We start from the raw sequence: 22,976 nt of genomic DNA on the forward strand, positions 1-22,976 counted from the left end.
TTGTATGCATATAAAGTGTTTGATGAAATGCTTCAATGAAAGTTTATTACTTTGTAGGGTTAGTTTAATGGTTTTTGTATATATTCATGCTATTTTTAGCTACTAGGGGTGAAATGAACTTTCTAACAAGTGTTGTAATACCTTAATATCACAAATTCTTGTATTCAAATTTACACTTCCCTTACTCACATTCAACAATTAAGTGTATGTGAAATCAAATGAAAAATATGTTTGTACTTGCAGAATATGGATCATTATCCCGTTATAGTGTATTGGGGTGGGGAAGTAAGTTATACTGGATCCGATGTTGGATATAATGGAGGATTAAATACAGTGATGTTTATCCATCGTCAAAATACGACTTTTGAGGTGTTTGTTAGCAAAGTGTATGATGTAATTGGTTGTGATCGCAACTCTTATATGATAAAAATGGAGATGAAATACCCGGTGACTGGGAAAAATGTGTTAGTCCCTATGAAGAATGATGAAAGCATAAGTGCTCTTGCTTATGCGGCATCACAAGCCCCTGGAACGGCAATGGAGGTTTATGTTGAATTGGTTGCAAATTTGGATAATGCGAGGGAAGTCATGACTAGCATGGAACTTCCAGAATCAGGTCCTAGTGTACGCCATGATACATTCACAGAAATGTTAAGTAACCCGAATTACGTTAGTGAGCACTTGGATGAGTTTACCTCTCCAACTCATTCACGTGGCATTGGTGGTGGTGTAATGAACACCTTTTCCACGAGTCACTTGGGTAGGCTTAATGCGAACGAGGTTGACTCTTTAGATCAGGAGGATAAGCATATTGATTCTGATTCAGAAGAGGATGATGAAAGAAGAGAAGCTCTAGATGCAGCGATTAGAGATGGTGCTCCATCTCAAGATTGGCTTAGAATTGATGAGGTTGATCAAAGATTGATTGATGCATGGATGACCTGGAACGATGACAACTCCATGAATGAAAATGGAGACTTTAGGATAGGGCAAGAGTTTAGCTCCTTAGACCACCTTAAGAAGAATGTTAAAGCATGGGCGATTTCTAACAATAGAAACTTCCGTGTAATTGAGTCGGAGCCTTCAAAGTACGTTGTCCAATGCACTAATGCGGAGGATATAGGTTGTGAATGGAGGATGCGAGCTGTTATGACCGCAACGGGTTCATTTAAGATTGTGCGTGGAAAGGGTCGTCCGCGGTCAACTCGTTTACGGAACGAAATGGATGCACCGTTGACGCGTCCTCGAAACACGTGTAGCTTTTGTGGATTTAGTGGGCATAATAAGAAAACATGCCCTCGAAGGTCAAGAAAGTATGTTTTTTTTTTAATAATATGTTGCATCTAATAATATTTATATGATTATTATAACACTTATGTATGTAACAGCGATCATGGTGATGCCGGGCCCAGTTGATCCATCAGTGCTTACGCTTCAGGCGACCCACAGGAGCGTAGCTGCGTGGGAGGGCTCCACTGCCCAATTGGTTACTCGTCAGCACTACCAGGCGAGTACGTTACGGTGGGAGGTGGATGACAAGGTGTTAGACGTAGTCGAGCTAGCTGGTTTCAGATACATTCACCGGTTGTTGGGCGGGGGCTTGGAGCTCGATCGAGCTCTTATCACTGCATTGCTGGAGAGGTGGAGGCCAGAGACACATACATTCCACCTCACAGTTGGCGAGGCAACGATCATGTTGCAAGATGTGGCAGTTATCATGGGACTACCGGTTGAAGGACAAGCAGTCATTGGTCATGGGGAGGGAAATTGGCCAGCATTAGTACATGAGCTGCTAGGGGTTAGGCCGGAAAACCCTCAAGACCCCACCCAGCCCAAGATCATCGTTGGATCGTCAGTGAAGCTGACTTGGCTCCGACAGCATTTTAGCGCGCTTGAGGATGATGCAGATGATGTGACGGTTGACAGACATGCCCGCGCTTACATCTTGTACCTATTTGGATGCATCTTGTTTCCAGACAAGAGCGGCGACTCGGTACAGCTGATCTATCTCCCTCTACTGGGAGATTTGGAGCGCGTAGATGAGTACAGTTGGAGAAGTACTACCCTGGCGTATCTGTATCGTAACTTATGTCGAGCATCTCGTAAGGGTGCCAAGGACATTGGTGGATGCTTGATGTTATTACAGATATGGTCATGGGAGCACATTCATATAGGGAGGCCAATTATTCGGACGGTTCGACCGGATGGGCAAAATGATCAGGAAGATGACGCGGATGATTTTGAACCGATATTAGGGTCACAGCATCGGCGCGGGGTGGATCCTTTGGCAGTAAGGTAGCAACACTCAATTCACTATTCAAATTCATAATTTCACTATTTTATGATAGATGAAAATGTTAATCAATGTTTATTTGTTTGCAGCTGGCTTCGCGTATATCTTTCGAGATCCCACTCCCCACATACTCTCGTCTACTACAGGGACGCACTAGATCGACAACGGGACGAGCAGGTTAGTAACATTTACTATTTGTATTAGTTATGAATAAATTGTATACATTACTAAGCATATTGATTTCTATTACAGATGACATGGCAGCCTTACACAGCGGCTAAGATGGAAGCTTTACCGCACATATGTACATCGGGCCACGAGATTTGGAGATCGCGTTGTCCTCTTATTTGCTTTGACATCGTCGAGCTACATCTACCGGATCGTGTCATGCGTCAATTCGGTTTGGAGCAAGTAATCCCGCAAGCCTGTGACACCCAACCTCAACTACATGCGATCGATCGGAGGACTGGGGACAAGAACTACCTCGTACGACATAGATCGCATGTAGATGCGTGGAACGACCGAGCATCTACATTGGTTGGAGGAGATAACTTCACAGGTCATAGCTCTGCTATGTACATGAGTTGGTACAGGCGCATCTCGATATTACGCCTAACGAACACCGCATTTGCGCAGCCAGGATCACATTATCATCCGACATCTACGTTTCTGGTACGTTTTCTTTCAACACTCATAACAAATAGTAATAGTTTTAAGTAACTCTTTTAACAATATAATGATAACAAACAGGCTGAGCGCATCCGATCGGTGCTCATACAATGTAATGACACGATTCAAGGGGCCGCTACATCGCCAGTTGACGTGGGGTATCGGCTATGTTCTCAAACCTTAGGCTCCATTAACGCGTCGTTGACCGATGCATTGAGTCAAGCAGGTTATGAGTACCTCATACCGACTCCACCCGTCATTGGCGAGGTAGATGACGCATTCCACACTCCTTCTCCAAGGAGTTCAGCCCATCGAGGTAGCTCTTCCGGAGGATCCAGTTCTCGGTCCACAAGAGGCCACCAGCGTTCATCTACTCGAGGTCGGTCTTCCAGATCGCCATCGACATCCGCTACTATGTCGCCGTTCGTTCCCCCGTCTTCCATCAACACTCCTCCTCCACATCCATCGCCTCCGCAAAGGATTATCACATATCAGCGTGCTAGTCAACGACGAGCTCCTGCTCTTAATGTCATTGCGGAGGTTGACGAGTTCACACCATCATCATCCACCGGTGCGCAAAACAAAAGGGGCCGGGGGTTGTAGTTTAACAAACTTTGTATATTCTTATATGACTTGAACTTCTTGTATGAGTTTCCATAATTGTAATATATCTTTGTATTATTTTCATATTTATTTTTTTTAGAACAAGCCGGTTCGTAATTGATTATTATGGAATTGATGGTATTGAACTACTTTAATGCATGTTGCGTTCAATATTTTAAAATGAAAGAAAAAAAAAATAAAAAAAAAAATCAGGCCACAAGCAAACCGCCACATGAAGTGGCGGTTTACCTGGACCAAACCGCCACCTGAGATGGCGGTTTGCCTTCACCAAACCGCCACTTCATGTGGCATTTTTGTGCTTAAGGCAAACCGCCATCTCAAGTGGCGGTTTTTTCTGAAAAAATTAAAAAAAAATAAATTTTCCACGTGGACGGTATTGTGGGAAATAATTTCCCAAAAAATGCAAAGTGGGAATTAATCTTTTTTTTAGCATTAATCTGGGAATAGACTCGACTATATGTGACTTAATGTTTTTAATATGCTTGTTACGATTTTAAACATCACTTCTATTATTTAGTTCGTAATTAAATTTTTAAATGAATTATCAATATTAAGGGTTATGAGTATGACTAATATGTATTTTTTTAAAATTAGGTCTTGTCGCAAATAAAACAAGTATCACCTCATGTTGGTTCAATTGTTTATTAGTCTCTAGCTAGCTTCCCTCAGCCTTGCCGTAACATTAAAACATAAAATTATTTTACTCAAATTCTCAAACGACATAGTGAGACTATCTTTATTAATCTATCCAAATGTACTTACAGTTGTAAAGTGATATATTTCTGTCATTTAAAATTGTCACTTATAACCTTGAAATGATTATTACAATTATAAATACCATCAATACTTGTATGAGACACTCCCACCGTGAGAAGTTGTCCATATATGAGTTGAATAAACAGCTAGTCTCTTGAGAGACGTATCTTAAGTCTAACCCATTAAAGATTAATACTTACTTATGGTATTCTTAATGTTTACTTACATTATCCTTAATGCTTATTAACCGTATTCTTAATGCCTATTTTTAATATCCTAAATGTCTAGTTACATTATTCTTAATGTCTAGTTACATTATTCTTAATGTCTACTTACATTATTCTTAATGTCTACTTACAATATTTAAAAATTATATAATAGGCCAGCCCAATCAAAGGTTGTCTCTCAGACCGTCTCTCATAAGAATTTGTGTTGAATAAATCAACTAATGCAAATTTTAGCATATGAGCTTATGGTTTTGAAGTTATATCACTGAAATACACTATCTCACAAAAGTAACTCCTTTTAAAATAATTAATTAGAGAAATAAGAAGATTATAATGGTCTGTCTCATGGCGAAACAATTAAGTCCTGATGTTTTTTTTAAAGTTTTTTTTTTCTTTAATAGAATACTCCTCAGCTCTTCTTATATGAGACTGTATCACCATGAGACGAACCCATGTAATTACTCTATTTTTATTTAATTGATCATTTTAAAAATGCAAATGATCACTTTAAGATTAGGAAAAATTGTCATGATTAATCCCACCTATTGCCCATTTGCTGTGAAAATTTCTTGTTATTAATTGTTTCGAAATGATTCAACTTTTGTATATTTTTGCTAATAGCACATCTTACCACATTTTAACCGACTACTATAGTTACCTATCACAAAAGAGGAGTTTGAATAGACCAATGAAAAAGCCACTAGTGGAAAAAAACTTATTTGTTGCGGTTTTATCCCCGTTATATGCTGCGGTTTTGACCCGCAGCACTTGTGATAGCACAATATTATATTCTGTGGTTCAAAACCGCAGCATATAAGAGACTGTATGCTGCGATTCTAGGAGAACCGCAATATATAGTCCACTTTTTTTTTAAAAAAAAAATGTGGACTATATGCTGCGATTTTCCTAGAACCGCAGCATATAGTCCATATATTTTTTTTGTTTTTTTCATTTTATACTAATTCTCCATTAAATATTAATAACTATATACATAATAATTATTACACTAATAATCATTCAATATTTCCCTACTCATCACCAATCATCATCCAAATTAAACATCATTATATATATATATATATATATATATATATATATATATATATATATATATATATATATATATATATATATATATATATATATATATATATATATATATATATATATATATATATATATATATATATATATATATATATATATATACATACAACTCAAAATAGTCAAAATTAACATATAACAATATATAGTTTACAATAATTGTAATTTACATGTACAATTGCCAAAATATACACATTTACAATCTAAACATTATTTATATATATATATACATATATATATATATATATATATATATATATATATATATATATATATATATATATATATATATATATATATATATATATATATATATATATACAATCTACTAATAACTTACGCAAAAATTCAGTTGAAACGCGATGGTCTAACTTGTCCTTCATTTCATCGATCGATAACTTGATGCATGTCAAAGAACGCAATTCAACACTATAGTTACACAAAACATATAACATAAGAAATTTGTTGTGCATACCAAACTTAATATTACAACAAAAATAATATGCCTTAAACTTTAAAATTCATAGTTATAAACCTAATATAATTTGCAACCAATGCCTTAAACTTTAAAATTCATATTTATACATGCATAATAATATAATTCTTACTTATATCATATATCCATCAACTAGTAAAATTACCAACATTTCAAATGAGTTATAAACAACAATCCAAGTTACACAAAATAATCCAAGTCATACACTACATTCCAAATTATACAATGCCTTAAATGCTAAAATTCATACTTTTACTTCTTCATACTTATATACACAAAAGAAACTTATATACATAACATTCCAAGTTATAAACTTATACTTTCAAATTCATAGTTTTAATATAAAAAAGCAAAACTTATATAACATTCCAAGTTATAAACTTATGCTTACATATAACTTAGACACAATGACATTTTAAGTTATAAATGTATACTTACAATCGTACTTATACACAACATTCCAAAATATACACACAACATTCAAGTTATAAACTTATATACTTACAATACACAAAAACAAATCTATATACACAACATTTCAAGTTATAAACTTATATTTGCATAATTTATACACAATGACATTTTACACAAATTTCAAGTTAAGCACAACATTCCAAGTTATAAACTTATACATTAAAATTCATACTTAAATTACATAAAAATAAACTTTTACACAACATTTCAAGTTATACCCAACATTCAAGTTTAAACTTATACTTTAAAATTCACACTTATACACAAAAACAAACTCATACACAACATATGTTCGAAGGTTGAAGCCTGAATAAACCCTAAAATACCATGAAGCTTGAAAAACTAAAAGGTTGAATAAAATATACCTTAGATTGTTTAAAAAGCCCTCACATATTGTATGCTTCTAAGAATAGCTTCACATACCAATCTTCAAACACCAATTTGTCAAAACTTAAGTGAGATTCACATAACTTGCATAAAAAAACGAAGACAGCAATATGTACCTTAAAAAATGAAGACAATAATTAACACCATTACCATCAAAAAACCTAAGTGAAATTCACATAACTATCATACAAAAACTAAGCCCTAAAACACCATCGGCTTGAAAACTAGAAAATCGAAGAAGAAGAACAACAACAATTTTCGTGGGTTTTGAAGAAGTTAAAGGTTGGAGAAGAAAAGAGGAAGAAAAATAAATTTTCATGGGTTAAAGAAGGTTGAAAAAGATGAAGAGAAATGAGCAAATTATGTCAAAGTAAGGCGGCTTTTGAAAACAAATAATACATTTTCGTGGGTTTTGAATCTCCTGTATGAATGAAGGCGAGATATTATAAAAAAAGTAGGGTATATGTTGCGGTTCTTTGAGAACCATAGCATATACCGTAATTTTTTTGCCTAATCTATTTACTACTTTAATGCTACGTTTTTATAAAACCGCAACATATGTTGCGTAGCATATAAGGTTTTTTCCACTAGTGAACATAAGGAGAAAAAAGAAGCGAGTATACCGATGTGTAGGTAATGAATATTGTGAGCAAAAAATATGAAAGTTGAATTATTTAGAAAAAATCAATATTAAATTCACACCAATGGGCAATAGGTGGATTATTTACGACAATATTTCCTTAAGATTATAAGTGATCATTCTAAGGATTATTTACATCAATGGGCAATAGGTGGATTATTCAAGACAATATTTCCTTATCACTCTAAGCTTATAAAAAGTGATCATTTAAAATCATACATTATACAAAAAAAAGCTTGGAAAATTCCAATCGTATATTATACTAAAGAGCTTAGAAAATTCAAGTGTCACAATTAAAGAGAGTTTTGCCAAATAAAACTCAATTATTGGCTAAAGAAAAATGACATGACATTGAATCTTGAGCAATATCTCTACCATTAAAGTATCTCTGACTAATATTTATTTATAGTTAAATTGAGTAATTTAGAGAATATAATATACTGCATGATATATTGCTGAAATTACCTTGTAATTTTCAAAAATTACAAGGTAATTTTATACATATAATTATCAAAATTGAATATTTCTAATAAATAATATCTCTATCTTTATTTTTTTCATATCACATGTGTTATATATGTCAATGCTTAAAAAACTGTACTTCTACACTAGTTAAAATTGAAAGGGTTTAACATGATCACTTTTATATAGTAAGAAATCTTCTCATTTGAAAATGTGTAAGTTATAAATTTAAAGAAATTTCCATGCGGTGTTCATGAGTTCTTGACATTTCCCCTTTTTTGGTAGACAATAAATCCACGTAGTGACTCTGAAGTTTAAAAATTTTCATGTGGTAGACAACGTATTAAATTTTTAGCTAAATTAAGTACTTTTTTCGACTAAATTACAAAATATGTGGTCAATTAGGGTAATCGCAACATCTATTTTTTGAAAAAAATCAGTGTTTAGAAAAAATAGCATATAATTAACAAAAACACTTCATTTTTCATCTAACATGTGAAAAAATTGGAAACTAAAAGTCACCACATGGATTAAAAAATGTTCGTTACTACGAGGGAAAAACGAAAATTCAGGGCCAACACATAAAATTCCCTAAATTATAAAATAAAATAATGTTATAAAGGAGAATTTTTTTTGGAGAGTATGAAAGAGAAAACTTCAAAAATAAATAATACAAAACTTGACAGACTGTTGCAAGTTAAGACAAAGTATGGGCCGGCCCATTTTACGTGCGCGTAACAACATTTTAATTTTCTGGGCATTTATCAATTTTGACCTTAAAGATATCAATTTTTAAAATTGATAAGGTCAAAATTGATACTTTAAGATCAAAATTGAAGAATACCCGCATAATAAAAAAATACCCATATTTTTGCACACACAAATTAAATCGGCCCAAATTAACCATCATATTATAAGACCGTCTCGTCCAACCCCATTTGAATAAACAAAGCTATAAATCAATAAATTTTGTCATTGGTAAAGAATGGATTGATGATCCTCAAGAGCCTAGATGGTAACCTACTACACTTTCGAGCCTTGTTTCTCCTCATGTATGCCGCATATGAACAATTCAATCTTTACGCTCTCTTTCTCACTTATTTCTTTGTTGCTTGCAATCTGAGAGGAATTCCAGTTTCCAATTTCGATATTGAAAAATCAATTTTATTTTTATCGTATATGAATGTGAATTCATTTTTGCGAGGATTATAGTGTTAAGCGTTAAGTAATCTTTCAATAATTTGCGATCTGAGAGGAATTCCAATTTCCAATTAATTATGGCGGAAAAAAAGCACTTCAAGACAAAACTTTGTGTCCTTTATCAAAGGGGTCATTGTGAAAGGGAATTTTGCACCTTTGCCCATGGCGATTCCGAGCTTCGACGCTTTCAGGGTTATTTCACCGGTAATTCTATTGTTTATAGTTTTTTATTCTTTCTTATTTTTTATTTTGGTTATTGTCTTGCTGGACGATGGTTTGTTTTAATTTGCCTAGTTTCGTTAACATTTTATTTTTTTTAGTTTTAGATTAGTCATTGATTTGAATTCATTACAATTTGATGGGTATGCTTCATCTTTATGAATCCTTAATTAGTTTGCAGTTGCACATTCAAGCTTTTACTGCTAGTTTTGTGTTTTTCTGGTGCAAGATGTATATTTTGCCATATGTGAACACCATTAATGTCATTAAGTGACTCTGAACAAGAGGGTTAAGATGTGAAATATCGGATACTTCTAACCTTATCCTTGTAAAAAAAATTCCCAATGTTATTAAGTGGCTTCCAACTGGGCAAAATAGGGTTAGGATGCGTAATTCTTCTAAAAAACCCAATGTCATTAAGCGGCTTCCAACTAGTTAGGGTTAAGAACTTAAGATGTTGAATATCGGACACACAACCTTATCCTTGTTAAAAAACCTAATGTCATTAAGGGGCTTATGCGCAATCTTATCCTTTGTAAAACATACATTTCAATGTTATTTGGTGGCTTCCTATTAAGCATGTTTAAGATGTCAAATATTGGAAAATGCAACCTTATCTATGAAAAAAAGAGTTTGTGAATAGTTAAATGAACCCACATCATACCATTATCCCATGGGCCATGACCTTTAATGTTGCTTGCAGTTGGGAAGGATAAGTAGCGATACTAATTACTTAGTGCGAAACCTTTAAATGAAAAATTGCCACAAGTTTGTCATAGCCTTACCCTTGCAGAGTGCATATGTAAACTAGAAAGGTACTTTTATTAACTTAAAATAAACGAATAGCAGGTTTGCAACACTTGGTGTAGTGAATCATAAACAGAAGTATTAGCTTATACAACTATACAGGTTCGTCAACTATTAATAACAACAGTCGTTTGTCAAAATTAGTTTCTTAGCCAGGATATGGTGAGCCAATGGAATGATACTAAACATGTGAACTTAGTTTTCCGTTTATTTTGTTGTTTTGATGCGTCTATGAGCAGCTTATTAGGCTCTTGCTAATGAATGATTTATTTTCTCCCATGGATCTTTTTGAAGATTGTATATTGGTGACCTGATTGTACCCTCTTGGCTTTAAATCATATTATGAAAAAGTTCTCTTTTCTATCCTACTTATTGGGAAAAAAATGACACAGGTTTATCTTCATATGTGGGTGCCCTTGGATTGATTAAGTCTCTTTTTGGAGATATTTTTTTAATGTATTATCTTAAGAAGTGTCCTATTACTTAGCAGGAACAGCTGTTGGTAGTTGAATGATTATAAGCTGATGGTTTTATGCTCAACTTGTCCGAAAGTATGTTGCTGAATTTTTCATGGCTATGGTTGATCATGGATTTGATTTATGGATGAGATTTTATTCTTCCTTGGTCGTGCATAACAGAGTGATTTTTGAAGGGCAGTAATTTTGTTTACTCCCTCAATCTGGAATTTTTTTGGAATGCTCCCCTATTAGGCTCTGCCATTTTGTTGTCCGGAGAGTTTATTATTCCCATAATATGATTTCATTGAGCTCTTTAAGTATTACCTTTACCTTGGAGCAACATGGTTCCATCAGGGGATGAAGTAGTCTGATATCTTTGTTATTTTTGCCTTAAATATGGCACCTGGGAGAAATCTGCCATGCTGATTGTTTAGCTTGCTTCTCCAGGAGATGATCATTCGTCTCTCCTTTATGAATTACTTCCTTGATGTGTCACATGTCTGCTTCATAAACAGCTTTAAGCTCAAACTCAAGTGTCTATTTGTGTATTCGTTTATGCTGGTGATGTATCTGTGACACCATTGTCAATGCAAGGACACTATTTCTGTTCATTATTATGTTACTCATCGTTCTTTGGGAGGGTAAGGTTGCTTTGCCACAGTTGATGGAAAATTTTCTGATCAGAAGGATTCTTGTATTCACAAAATCTGCATTAAGAGTTTTATATTTCTAAAATGCTAGATAGGCGAATTTATGGGGACAACGACTTGAGAAGTAAGCTTGACAGGAAACATTCTCCACTCCGTAGACGTTCCTTTGGAAGAGATTCAAAGAATTCATATGCATATGAAAGTAAGCATGCATTTGTTTGATTTCTTTCATATTGGTAATTTTGAAGTAGACAATCATATTTTTTGATGATTGATTGGTGATGCCGTGTTTTTGTGGATACTGCTTTGACTTATCTTTCGATTGCCCTGTCATTTGCAGGAGTTAGTCCTTCACAACCAAGTCAAACAAGGTGATTTTTGGGATCTCTTTACCTCTTATCTGGTCTTGAGTAATATAGCATCTGTACTATCTATTTATTTGGTAATGATTTCTAGATGTTCAATATGGTGATGAGTTCAACTTGTGCAAAAAACGTTGGTGATGCAATATAGCATATGTTCTAACTTCTATCTATTACGGGAATTCATTGCCTCTTATAGTGTGTTGAGTTGAACATTTTAAAAATATGTGCAAATGTTTCACACTTGCCACCTTTTGTTTTCTCTATCTTTATGTGCCTCTACCATTGTATGGGATCAAATGTGGTGGTTAGGAGTAAATAGCCTTAATACAAGGTTGTATTAGATGATTTTCCTCTTCTTTGGCTTTAAGTTTCTAATGCAAATCAGAAATCCTACTCACTTTATGACATTTGTATCCTGTTTCCAGTTCCAATCTATTTAGATGGTCAATTAATTTCATAATATATTTTAATTTTAGAAAATTAAGGACACATGAGCAAATGAACAATGCAAATGATTCTTCTGGGGGATTCAAAAGTCCAGATGAAACAACAGATAGCATGAAGGACGAAAAACAAGTAGTCTCGAACTCCAGCAAAGTCTTTAAGGATGAGGTATTAAAAGCTCTACTCGCCATCTATCTGCTTTCTTTACTGTTTTTGTTTTCCTTTTTTGGGAGCTTTCTTTTATTCATGATTCATAAACTTTTTTTTTTTAATTCATATTCATATGGCATGGTTTTAAAACTCTTGCAGGCGAAGCAAGTACAATGTGATGTTAATGTGTTACTTAACAAAAAAAGTCATTTGGAGGTTAGTTTCAACTTGAGTCACTTCAATTGATTTTATTTATTTATTTATTTTTTTTTTTTGCTTTCTTTTGGTGTTCAAGTATAATAGTTTCTTAGTTCATTGCTGGGATGCCTTGGTTATTTGTTGCCAGATTCTTATGTTATTTATCCTAGTCTATATTACTTCCTCTATATCTTAAGTCTTAAATTTCTTCGTTAAACGTGAGAGCTTTTTGGGGAAGTGTTGCAAGTATAAATATATGGAGGAACTATTCCATTGTTGTGTGCATCATGTTTTTTCTTTTGTTTGAATTATATATCCATGTTAATTGTCACAACAATTACTATCTTGTCTAAAAATATCGTATTATGAATGCTCATTGATTTGGTGGAGACTAGAGGGGGAATGTTTTTTAGTATAAAGCGTATAACTGAGATTTTTCATTTCTAAATGATGTATTGGGAAGAGATTGAAGAGATGAAATGTAGAGGAAGAAGTGGAGAAGTTTAAACTAATGAGAGAGAATTTTTCAGATTTAGATCTATTTAGAGTGATTAATGAGGGTGACAATTATGCACTAATAGTATTGTGTTTCATTTTAAAGAGCAACTCCATGCGCCTCAAGTCCTTTAATAGCTTTGAACTCATTTTTCTTCCATTAATTTGTAGTTTTGTGGCAATAAGGCTACTCTTACATACGACTTTCTCCCATTAGTTTCCATTAGTCGGAGGATGCAAACTTTTAGAGTGCTACTAAATGTAATAGTATTATTCTAGTATTGAATTATATCTTAAGCAATTGTCGAGTCACATAGTAGATTATCATTTCAAGCTTCTGATGATATTAGGGGCATCATCTAGTGTATTCCTTCTGCTTTCATTGAACGATACGAAATGTTTTTGTTAATCTTAATATTGTCAGTAGTCTTCATCATTTGGTATTTTGTGTGTGAAGGTTGAACCTTTGTTGAAGGTTTGTTCCTTTTAATCCAGGCGTTTGTTAATGTTGGAGAATAGATATGGAAATAGGCTAGGTTAAATGTGATTTGATCCTAGACGCAAGTCTCTAAAAATAAGTTTACTAAAAATAAGTTCGTTTACCAAAATTACCTTTGATCCAGGTTAATAAGTTAACTTAAACATAAATAAGGCTATTGAGTTTGCGTATGTAATATGTGGAGGAACTATTATTGATAATTCAGGGATAGCAAATGGTTATAATGTGCGGATTTAAACCATGTGTTTAGGTTTGGGTGTGTTATTGGGAGTTGGTTGGCAAGTGTGGAATTTGATTCATACCGTTTGTGTATAGTAGGTATGTGGTTGATTTGAAAGCTTACTTGTCCCATTTTCCACCTTGCTTATAACTACCTCACATTTGCTTTCACTGAACTTGCTTCATTGCGAATTATAATAATCTTAATTGACCCAAAAAAATTATTCCTGTTTGACTTCTCAAATTAAAAATGCCTCTGTTATTCAAAATTTCGAAGTTGAATGTTTCAACTGCTTTCATAGTGCAAAAATACGGTCTCGGCCACAAAACGAATTTCACGACCAATACATATGATTTCGTGGTCAATGCTGCTTGTATTTCGGTCGTGTTAAACTCAAAAGCCTTTACAATATAGTTGCGATATGGTGCTGCGGCCTTGTTTTTGCACTATGACTGCTTTACTAATGATTTAAATTTAGTTTTGCTTAGTATTGTATAAAATTTTGTACATTTTTTTCATCAAAATGGTGGCATGCATGACAAATATTTAATTAGATTTAGTCTCAATTATTTATTGCTTATTCCGACTTATTTTCTGTAAAAGAAATTGATTACCTCCTATTCACTATTATTGTCCCATTTGGTTTTTTGATACTATTTATCTGTGACTCTTAAATTTTTTATTTTATTGTTCATTTGTAAATCAAAACATAGTCAAGTGTGATTTTGTTTGATTCATCTCAATGTAAATTTTTCAAATTTCAAACTAATTTTTAATTATGAACAATTAGAGATATTAGGATTGAACATACGCATTGACAAACGTGCAAACACCAAATAAGACAATAATAGTGAATAAAAGGGAGTATTATATTAAGTTCTAATAAGTTTGAATGAGCTATGTTTAGAAAACCTATAAGAGCACACCCTTAGGGTGGGCATTTAGAGGTAATTAGTCTAGTTTTGAATCAGATATGTGTATGTATTGAATTTTTACTTGTCATAGGTTACATTTATTAGTTATTTAGGTGGTTGTGGGATATGTTTACATGTAATTGCGTATGTTTTTTTGTAAGAAAGTTTAGTGGGTTGATGGATAGAGATTAGCAGGCCCTAGGTTTAATAACATATGATTTGGACCTAGTTCGAATCCAAGGTTTCATTGACCTAGATTCAGATCCTGTTGGTCTACTGATCAAGAATCTCAAACGCGATGGGCTTAATTGATTTGAATCTCTAGAAACCCAGGCTTCTGAGACTTCAGTGAGTTTGGGATTTAGTTAGAAATTGGTGTTCAAGATTTTTTAGTTTCTTTTAGTGTTTTGGATGATAAAAAATAATTTTGTTTATGGCTAGGTGTTTCGATTTTGTATACAAGGGTTTAAACTAGTGTTTCTGGAATATCTGATCTGTTTATTCCTTGAGTTTTGGAGATTAGAGGTTATGGATGGATAAATCAATCGAAAAAAATGTGGGCCTAAAAAACTAGTAACAATCTGAATCTGATTATTGGTTTTTGGAGACATGAAGGTGAAGCTTTTACCCCATCTTTCCTTTAATCTACATATTACTTTAAATATTGGATCACCAAGTAGTTATTGTTCTAAATGGTCTTTTAGATATCCAAATTTGTGCAAATTTCCTAGTAATATCATCACATGACGCGTTTTCTTTGGTGTAAGGTGAATGATTCTACTAGGCTAAACTTTTTTCTTAGATATGCCTCTTTAACTATTTATGTTTTAGTTCTAAAGAATTGTTATGGAAAACTGAAATATTAAGGTGAAAGTCTTCATTGCTTGGTTTTGGAAGTGTCATTTGGGCTTTAATTCTTTTAGCTTAATATGTTATCTGGTGGATGATAGATTTTAGGTGGCCAATGGATTATAGTTCTTTGGTTTCTGATTGTAATCCTCTATATATTAGAACTTAGAAGGCTAATTAAAACATGTGCACTTTTTGTTTATGTGAAATTACACATGATGTTTGCTACATAGGGTTAATCGTAAACAATCTTTTTGGTATCATTAACAAATGTGACATTTAGGTAATAAAATGGAAGGGGAAAAATTTAGTATATGACTTTGTATCTTGGCTTCTTTTATTGCATAACTAACTTTTCCATCTGTGTCAAAGAATTATATTTGTGGTTTTAGATATGACGTCACTACTAGACAATACCACTCATAGAAAAAATATACCACTCATAGAAAAAATCTGGAAGTTGTCTCGATTGCGGTTATGGGACTCACAATGTGCAGACGCGACGCGTCGCAGTGTTACGACTTGTTTCGTGGACATTGATATGTGAATTTTTAACTTGAAAAAATTCATTTTATCGTAGTGATTCAAGTTTTCTTGAACCAAAATTAGGTTTTTTTGAACCTAATACGCTTCTAATGGATAATATATTGGAATAACACCATATACTGGTTTTGAATTTGACTCTATGATAACGGGGTTGTTCGGTTAGGTTAGTTTGAAGTCCGCTATAAAGCGACATTACGTAATGTAACGACCTCATTTTTATTCCATGGTACTAATACTACTACTATTACTTTTAATACTACTAATTCTATGACTATGAGAAAGTACCACTGTACAAGAAGCATTTATCATCTTTGAGGATTTGGGATCTTAAATCTCTAGTTAGCTAGTACTACTATTAATAATTTGATGCCTTATTTTAATTATGCAGTTTAGCTGCTAAGCATTAATTTGTTGCTCATAGATTGAATTGGAAGAAAAGGTACAAGAAGCAGGTAGCCTATCTTCTAGGGTTAGTGATCTTGAGGCCCAACTCTCTCAAGAAAAGGACAAGTATAAAAGGTTACTATTGATCTTTCTTTCTGACTACACTTTACTATTTTTGTTTTTCCTTTCTGAGTAATGAGTGTATAATATTGGGTATGAATTTCATCTTTTGATGGTGTATGTACAGAGTCAATTCGATGATAAAGAAGCTCATTAGGGCACACGTTCATCACTCTCGTCTGCAAGATGATATGAAAAGGCAAGTGTGTTCACACGTGTATATATGGTGTGTATGTGTATATATATATATATAGGGTCAAGTTCCAGTGAGACTCAAGTTTATATGAGAATTGAGAACCGTGAGAACTAATCTCTCCGACAAAAACGTGTTACTTGTTCACAGAAAAGGTGTTACTTTTGCACAAAAAAATGTTACTTTTGTTTTTAAAAAAATTTGGTACTATTTTGCAAAAAAGTGTTACTTTCAGAAAAAAAAATATAAATACAAAATAACACGTTTTTCGAAAAGTAACACTTTTTTATGTAAAAAGTTACACCTTTTCGTGAGTTTTTTTTCAGAATTTTTTTTTCTTAAAGTAACACTTATTTGCCTAAAGTATCATCTTTTGTTTTAATAAAAAAGTAACACTTTTTAGTAAAAAAGCAACACTTTTCTATCAGGCAGATTGGTTCTCACGGTTCTCATATAAGGATGATTCTCAGTGGAACTTCTTTATATATATATATATATATATATATTGATCATCAATGTTTTTTAGTGGGGTTTTTGCCTTTTGTTTTGTAGAATATAGATCCTACAGGGTGGTCGACTATATGAATAAATTCTTGTTTCCGCTGTCACTAAGATTTAGTGTTCTTACTTACTTTTGTTGATTTAGGTCACAGGTTCGACTTGACCAGCTGTTAGGGGAGCTTCGTAATGATGCTGTACCAATTGCTGCCAATGAAGATAAGTTGAATGTCGATATTATTATGGATGAAGATTCTCTAGAATCAGAGGGCCTTGCTTTTGCAAGGAAAACATTACAAAATAGCATGGAAGTCTCACAAAGGTCCAAACCTGGTAAGTGCGTCATCAATACTGGAATCACTATGTTCCTTTTATATATTATAAAGTATATACCTATTAATGCTATATACTTTATTTGAACATATTGCTTGCAAATACTTCTCTAATGGCTTTTGAAAAATTTAAATGTCACATTTTGGGATATCTACTATCTTCTTATAACTTCTTTCTTGTGGATTTTTTCTTTTCTTTTCTTCATGTTGTTATTTTTTTTGCTTTTTCTTTGGTTCCTTATATATTCCATCTTATTGTTTCTATCTTCTTCTTTAACAAGAATGTTATAATAATTAGACAAAGAACAATTCTACATAATGGCTTTTGAAAAATTTAAATGTCACTTGTTGGGATATCTACTATCTTCTTCATGTTGATATCTTTGGTTCCTTGTGCCGTTTTACACTTTATTAGTGGCTTAGTGCCTTGATAACGAATGTTTTAGATCTTTTATGCATCAATGGTTTGAATCTCATATTGTTTTGAGTATTAAATATGCCTTAAAATTATTTAAAAATCATGCATTACACCTTTCAGAAGCCCACACTTTTGCCTTGCTTACGCTTCAACTCCCTTCTACACCTTGGTGTGCCTCCCCCTTCTAAAATTAAGATATCAAGAAGGATGAGTGGTCATATTTGAAGGATATAACTCTAAATATAGAGGCACACACAATGAAGACGGAATGAGAGTAAGTTGTTTGTTAGCATGTCTAAGAACATTGGAATCTACGAATTAGAAAAGTACAAGATTGGGAGCTCGTAAGAGCAAGAGGCAGACTGAAGATGTCATGGAGTAGAGAACGACATGAAGAAATAAAATTTCAATGAGCATATGACAATAGATAAAAATGAATAAAGGAGGAGACTATACATATATAGAACCAAGCTTATATGAGAACCGTGAGAACCAATCTCACCGATAAAGATGTGTTACTTTTTCATAGAAAATGTGTTACTTTTGTTTTTAAAAAAATCTGGTACTTTTTAGTGAAAAGGTGTTACTTTCATAAAAAAAATGTAAATACAAAGTAACACATTTTTTTCGAAAAGTAACATCTTTTTATGTAAAAAGTACACGTTTTTGTGAGTTTTTTTCAGAATATTTTCTTAAAGTAACACTTATTTGCCTAAAAGTATCATCTTTTTTTCTCCAAAAAAAAGTAACACCTTTTTGCCTAAAGTTAAAACCTTTTTAGTAAAAAAGTAACATGTTTTTGTGAGGCAGATTGGTTCTCACGGTTCTCATATAAGGATGGTTCTCACTTGTGTTATTGTGTGTGTGTGTGTGTATATATATATATATATATTATATTTAAAAGATGCAAGGCGCAAGGCAAAAGCGCGAGTTTTTCATAGGCGACACACGACTTTTGGCTCAAATCAAATGCTTATAAAATTAATCTGAAACATTTTTGATAATCAAAAACTTATATTATTTATTTCATATTTGCATCAAAGATCTAAAAGATTCGTTATTATTGCAAAATTAACACAAGAGCGTACCTAAATCTAGATTTTTTTTTAAATTTTTTTATGTCTAATTGTTACAAAAAGAAGAGAGAAAAATGAAAAACCCATAAGAGAATACAAAAAAACAAATTTAGAAGGAGGAAGACAAATAAATTAAAAAGGAAAGTTGAAAGATGAAAAATTTAAGAAAGTTATAAGGAAAATACAAAAGTGCAAAAAAGAGCAAAAAGCGCACGAAAGTGCACGCCTTTTGTATATCATTGAACTTAGATTAAGAAGTGCGATTTTTCTTGAGCCCCCTACTTGTGGTGCGCTTTTTTAAAGCTAAGTATGCATGAACATTGGAATTGATTTTTGTAGTTGTAATCTTTAGATTGGTATTAGATAGGTCCAAATAAAGTATAATTATTGTCATCGACGATCTTTTCGTTGATTTGTTTTGGCTAATGTAGGATACTTCATATGTTCAAGTTAAGACTTGGACATTATTTTGTTGTTTGATTAGTTTTGTTGTTAAATGTGTAGCTGTTTAATATTTCTCTATGTTTTGAAGTAGGATATGATTTTTGTAGTTACACAAGAAGGAATCCAAAATCTTATCTTCTTTAATATTGCACATTGTGTAGAAAGCTTTGTTTGAAAGGTGCAATTCGTATGGTCTCAATCTCAATTTTTAATTATTGAAGGTTACATTAGTCGTTTTTGACGTTGAGCTTAATTAGAATTATCATAAAGATATGATTGTTTACTGAATCCTTTCCAAATATTAAGTGAATATAATCCCTTATTAACATGATAAGAGTTGGCATAATTTAACTCTATAGTATCTTGGTGATTAAGTTGACGTAAAATATTGCATTGCATCTGGGATTATGTATATTTAGTTACAATGTTACATACTTTGGACATCTCTAGAACAAATATAACAAAGTTATTAATGAAGCTTGTTTAATACTCGGAAGGGTATGGAGAATTAGCCAATCAGGTTTTTTCTCAGTTGGAGCAAGTACCACTTTTCTCTGAATTCTCACCTAGCCCTCCTATTCCCTCATCATACGATATAATCCAAAACGAATGTTTGCGTGGTTATGCACTAACGAAATGTCCGTTCATACGAGGGTCAAAGATTTATAGTTTTTTGATTTTAAGTTATAGTATATTATAGCAAAACGGCTTATTAATTATTTGAACTTCTTATTTATGTAAAGTTGTCGTTGATGTTTGCTACCTAGGTTAATCAGAAACAACCTCTTTGTTATCACTTATCACTAACAAATATAAAGTTGTGTAAATCTGACCCTCTAAACCCCACCCTAGATGAGAGCCACTTGGATTAATGGAATGAATAGTTGTATATGAAGCATTGTTCATGCAAGCATTATGCAAAAGGATTAATAGTTTACAATTACAGAATATTTAACAACACTACATGTAGCTGGGGTGATGAGTCCTAAGAGAAATTCACTTGTGCACGTTGATGGTCATCAAGAAGCTGAAATTGGGAACAAAAGAAAAGACATTGCAAGATCATCTGATGAAAGAAAGCCCAAACGACGTAATCGTACTTCTAAGAACTTTGGTTCTTTGGATAAGGTATTAACTTTTCTTTTTCTCGTTTTCTTTTACCTCGTGGCCTTTCAGAATGTGTATTCTTTTCTCCCTTTTGTTTTGGTGGAAGCAGATAAACTTATACTCCCCCCTATTCGCTATTGTTGTCCCATTTAGTTTTTTATACCATTCATCAATCACTTTTGTTTTGTATTTTATTCTTATTTTATAAGTTAAAACATATTCAAGTGGGATTTTGTTTGATTCATTTCGATGTAATTTTTATAAACATTAGTATTTTATAATTTTTAATTAAACACGATTCGTGATATTTATAATTGAATATGTGCATTTGCAAACATGCAAAAACCAAATGGACAATAGTAGTGGATAGGAGAGAGTATGATTTTATCTTTATAGAGTCTTGGTGAATGATTAAAGAATAATTGTGGGATTTAGTTAGAAGATCAATTTATTTTCATGCATTTGTTATGATTTATAACATAGTTACAAAATAAAGAAATTTAAAATCATGAATGTGCTCTATTGTATTGTGTCAATTTTTTTTTCTTTGCCACTATATTGTATTTAACATGGGATTATAAGGTAGCTCTCATGCAAGAATAATTGGTTTATACTATCTACTTGTATTCAAGTCTACGCAAAAGTTTCATTACCTATAAGCGAGTCTATGTTTACACAAATGGGATTGTGGAATAAATCACCATTTTAGTTAAACTAGGCTAGCTACTCTTGAGGATTGAGCCGTATAATGTTGCTTTGCATGTTGAGCTTAAAGGATTAGGATCGCTTAAAGGTAATGAAACTTTTGTGTAGACTTGCAAATGGGTTCTTTAGATCAACTTTGTTTCAAGTTAACGTGGTTGAGGTTCCATTTGGTTGTTGTAATGTTGCATTATGTTTTGGTCGATTGACGATAAGCTCATTGTGAATTTTCATTTCCATGCACGAGTCGATCTTTTTCGGGTTTTGTTTAGGATCACCCAGATCAGGTTAATTCCATGTAGGACCTGGTTTTGGGAAAAGTTTGGGTTTGGATAATTTTGTCTTGGCCTTCCTTTATAGCTTGCAAAGTGAAGTGCTAGTACTACTTTCGAGCAAAATTTCGTACTTTGTGCTTGTGTTTCGAATAGTTTCGCCGGTTAATTCGCTTTTCGAATTCGCAATTCGCTCAAAATGATTCTAAAATAACCCAAAACCGACCATAATTCGCTTATTTTGATTCCCGATTCGCAAGTAGATTAGTCAATCATGTGACAGTGGTTCAGAATTTTCCTCAAATTTTCACCGTAGGAATTTCTCCTGTGTCTTGTATTATCAGCAGGCGAAATCTTCAGATACAACCCTAGCGATGCCACCAACCTGTATGGCTGCTCATGCAAGCGACGATTTTAATGAACAAGTTGAACCAGAAGAGGACCACCCCGAGATGGAAGAAAGTCCTAAAAATATTACGAACGACTTGCCATTACCTCCACCACCACCTCTGCTTAGCGGATCACAAAATAATTACCGTCAGGTTGGTTCATCTATGTTAATTTGACGTTTGGAATTCTAAGTTAGGTTTTCTTCATTTCCTTGCTCGGCTCTCTCTTTCATACGGCATGAAACACTTGTGTACGACTTGATCTCTACTAATATCAGTCGTCGTAATGACTCAAGTTCCTTACCGATGTTTCTTGAACGCAGTATAAGGATGATGACGAGAACATTGATACGGATGAGCTTGAAGAATTCGAAGAAGTAGATATAGTGTAAATGCTAGTTTAGTACAAGGTTTATTATTGGTACAGCTGATAGCCTTTTTGCTCAGTCTTTCAATTGATTAGGTTTTCTACAAAAATGTGAACTTGGGTCATTTGTTAAACCAGGGATTATCAAGATACTTTCATGAATTTATGCAGTTTAAAACTCAGCTGTTGCATCTGCTTTGCTAAGTTTCTACTTCGAGTCGTTGGTTGTCTCAAAAATTGATTGAGCATTAAAATAAATCGAATTAACGTATCGGTCGAGATACACTGGATACGACGATGATGATCGAGATACATACTAAATAAAAAAATATCCGATATAATTTATGTATTCTTTTAATTTGTTTCATGGAAGTTGGAACTTATTTTTGGAAAGCTTGGGAAAATAACACTATACCCTATAAAAGAGAATTTTTAATTTTAGTGTCACTTTCTTTTTAAGAAATTCACTAAACTGTCCACGTAGGATTGATATGTGAGTCTTATTTCATCTGAGCCAACAACAACTGA

At 33.1% G+C, this 22,976-nt stretch overlaps 2 protein-coding genes across 5 annotated transcripts; both read left to right on the top strand.

Moving 5' to 3' along the window:
- Nucleotides 1–1,693: 1,693 nt before the first annotated feature.
- LOC130805800 (serine/threonine-protein phosphatase 7 long form homolog) lies at nucleotides 1,694–3,075 on the top strand. Its single transcript, XM_057670586.1, has 4 exons — nucleotides 1,694–1,918; nucleotides 2,108–2,295; nucleotides 2,383–2,470; nucleotides 2,546–3,075. Exons 1-4 carry the CDS (start codon nucleotides 1,694–1,696, stop codon nucleotides 3,011–3,013), a joined length of 969 nt encoding a protein of 322 aa, XP_057526569.1. The 3' UTR covers nucleotides 3,014–3,075.
- A 6,014-nt stretch (nucleotides 3,076–9,089) lies between these two features.
- LOC130801980 (zinc finger CCCH domain-containing protein 13) lies at nucleotides 9,090–22,719 on the top strand. 4 transcript variants are annotated; one of them, XM_057665946.1, is made up of 12 exons: nucleotides 9,398–9,536; nucleotides 10,846–11,457; nucleotides 11,558–11,668; nucleotides 11,807–11,837; nucleotides 12,308–12,443; nucleotides 12,585–12,641; nucleotides 16,568–16,665; nucleotides 16,778–16,849; nucleotides 17,490–17,674; nucleotides 20,558–20,739; nucleotides 22,037–22,234; nucleotides 22,405–22,719. In XM_057665946.1, the coding sequence occupies exons 2-12, from the start codon at nucleotides 11,433–11,435 to the stop codon at nucleotides 22,471–22,473; spliced, it is 1,164 nt and encodes a 387-aa protein (XP_057521929.1). In that variant the 5' UTR covers nucleotides 9,398–9,536; nucleotides 10,846–11,432; the 3' UTR covers nucleotides 22,474–22,719. The 4 variants fall into 4 exon arrangements, with proteins under 4 accessions (XP_057521925.1, XP_057521926.1, XP_057521929.1 ...); XM_057665945.1 differs by having other exon boundaries at nucleotides 10,849–11,457; XM_057665942.1 differs by lacking the exon at nucleotides 10,846–11,457 and having other exon boundaries at nucleotides 9,090–9,536.
- Nucleotides 22,720–22,976: the final 257 nt, after the last annotated feature.

The sequence above is a fragment of the Amaranthus tricolor genome, chromosome 2 (genome assembly GCF_026212465.1).
Source record: "Amaranthus tricolor cultivar Red isolate AtriRed21 chromosome 2, ASM2621246v1, whole genome shotgun sequence".
Taxonomy (NCBI): Eukaryota; Viridiplantae; Streptophyta; class Magnoliopsida; order Caryophyllales; family Amaranthaceae; genus Amaranthus; species Amaranthus tricolor.

What these genes read in the sequence shown, in the direction of transcription:
- LOC130805800 (XM_057670586.1), top strand. Translation starts at nt 1,694, where the DNA reads ATGTTGCAAGATGTGGCAGTTATCATGGGACTACCGGTTGAAGGACAA. An exon ending in ATGATGCAGATGATGTGACG is followed by an intron (nt 1,919 to 2,107) that starts GTTGACAGACAT and finishes GCATCTCGTAAG; the next exon opens with GGTGCCAAGGACATTGGTGG. An exon ending in ATCGACAACGGGACGAGCAG is followed by an intron (nt 2,471 to 2,545) that starts GTTAGTAACATT and finishes TTTCTATTACAG; the next exon opens with ATGACATGGCAGCCTTACAC.
- LOC130801980 (XM_057665942.1), top strand. Translation starts at nt 9,410, where the DNA reads ATGGCGGAAAAAAAGCACTTCAAGACAAAACTTTGTGTCCTTTATCAA. An exon ending in TCACAACCAAGTCAAACAAG is followed by an intron (nt 11,838 to 12,307) that starts GTGATTTTTGGG and finishes TTTTAATTTTAG; the next exon opens with AAAATTAAGGACACATGAGC. An exon ending in CTCACAAAGGTCCAAACCTG is followed by an intron (nt 17,675 to 20,557) that starts GTAAGTGCGTCA and finishes TTACAATTACAG; the next exon opens with AATATTTAACAACACTACAT.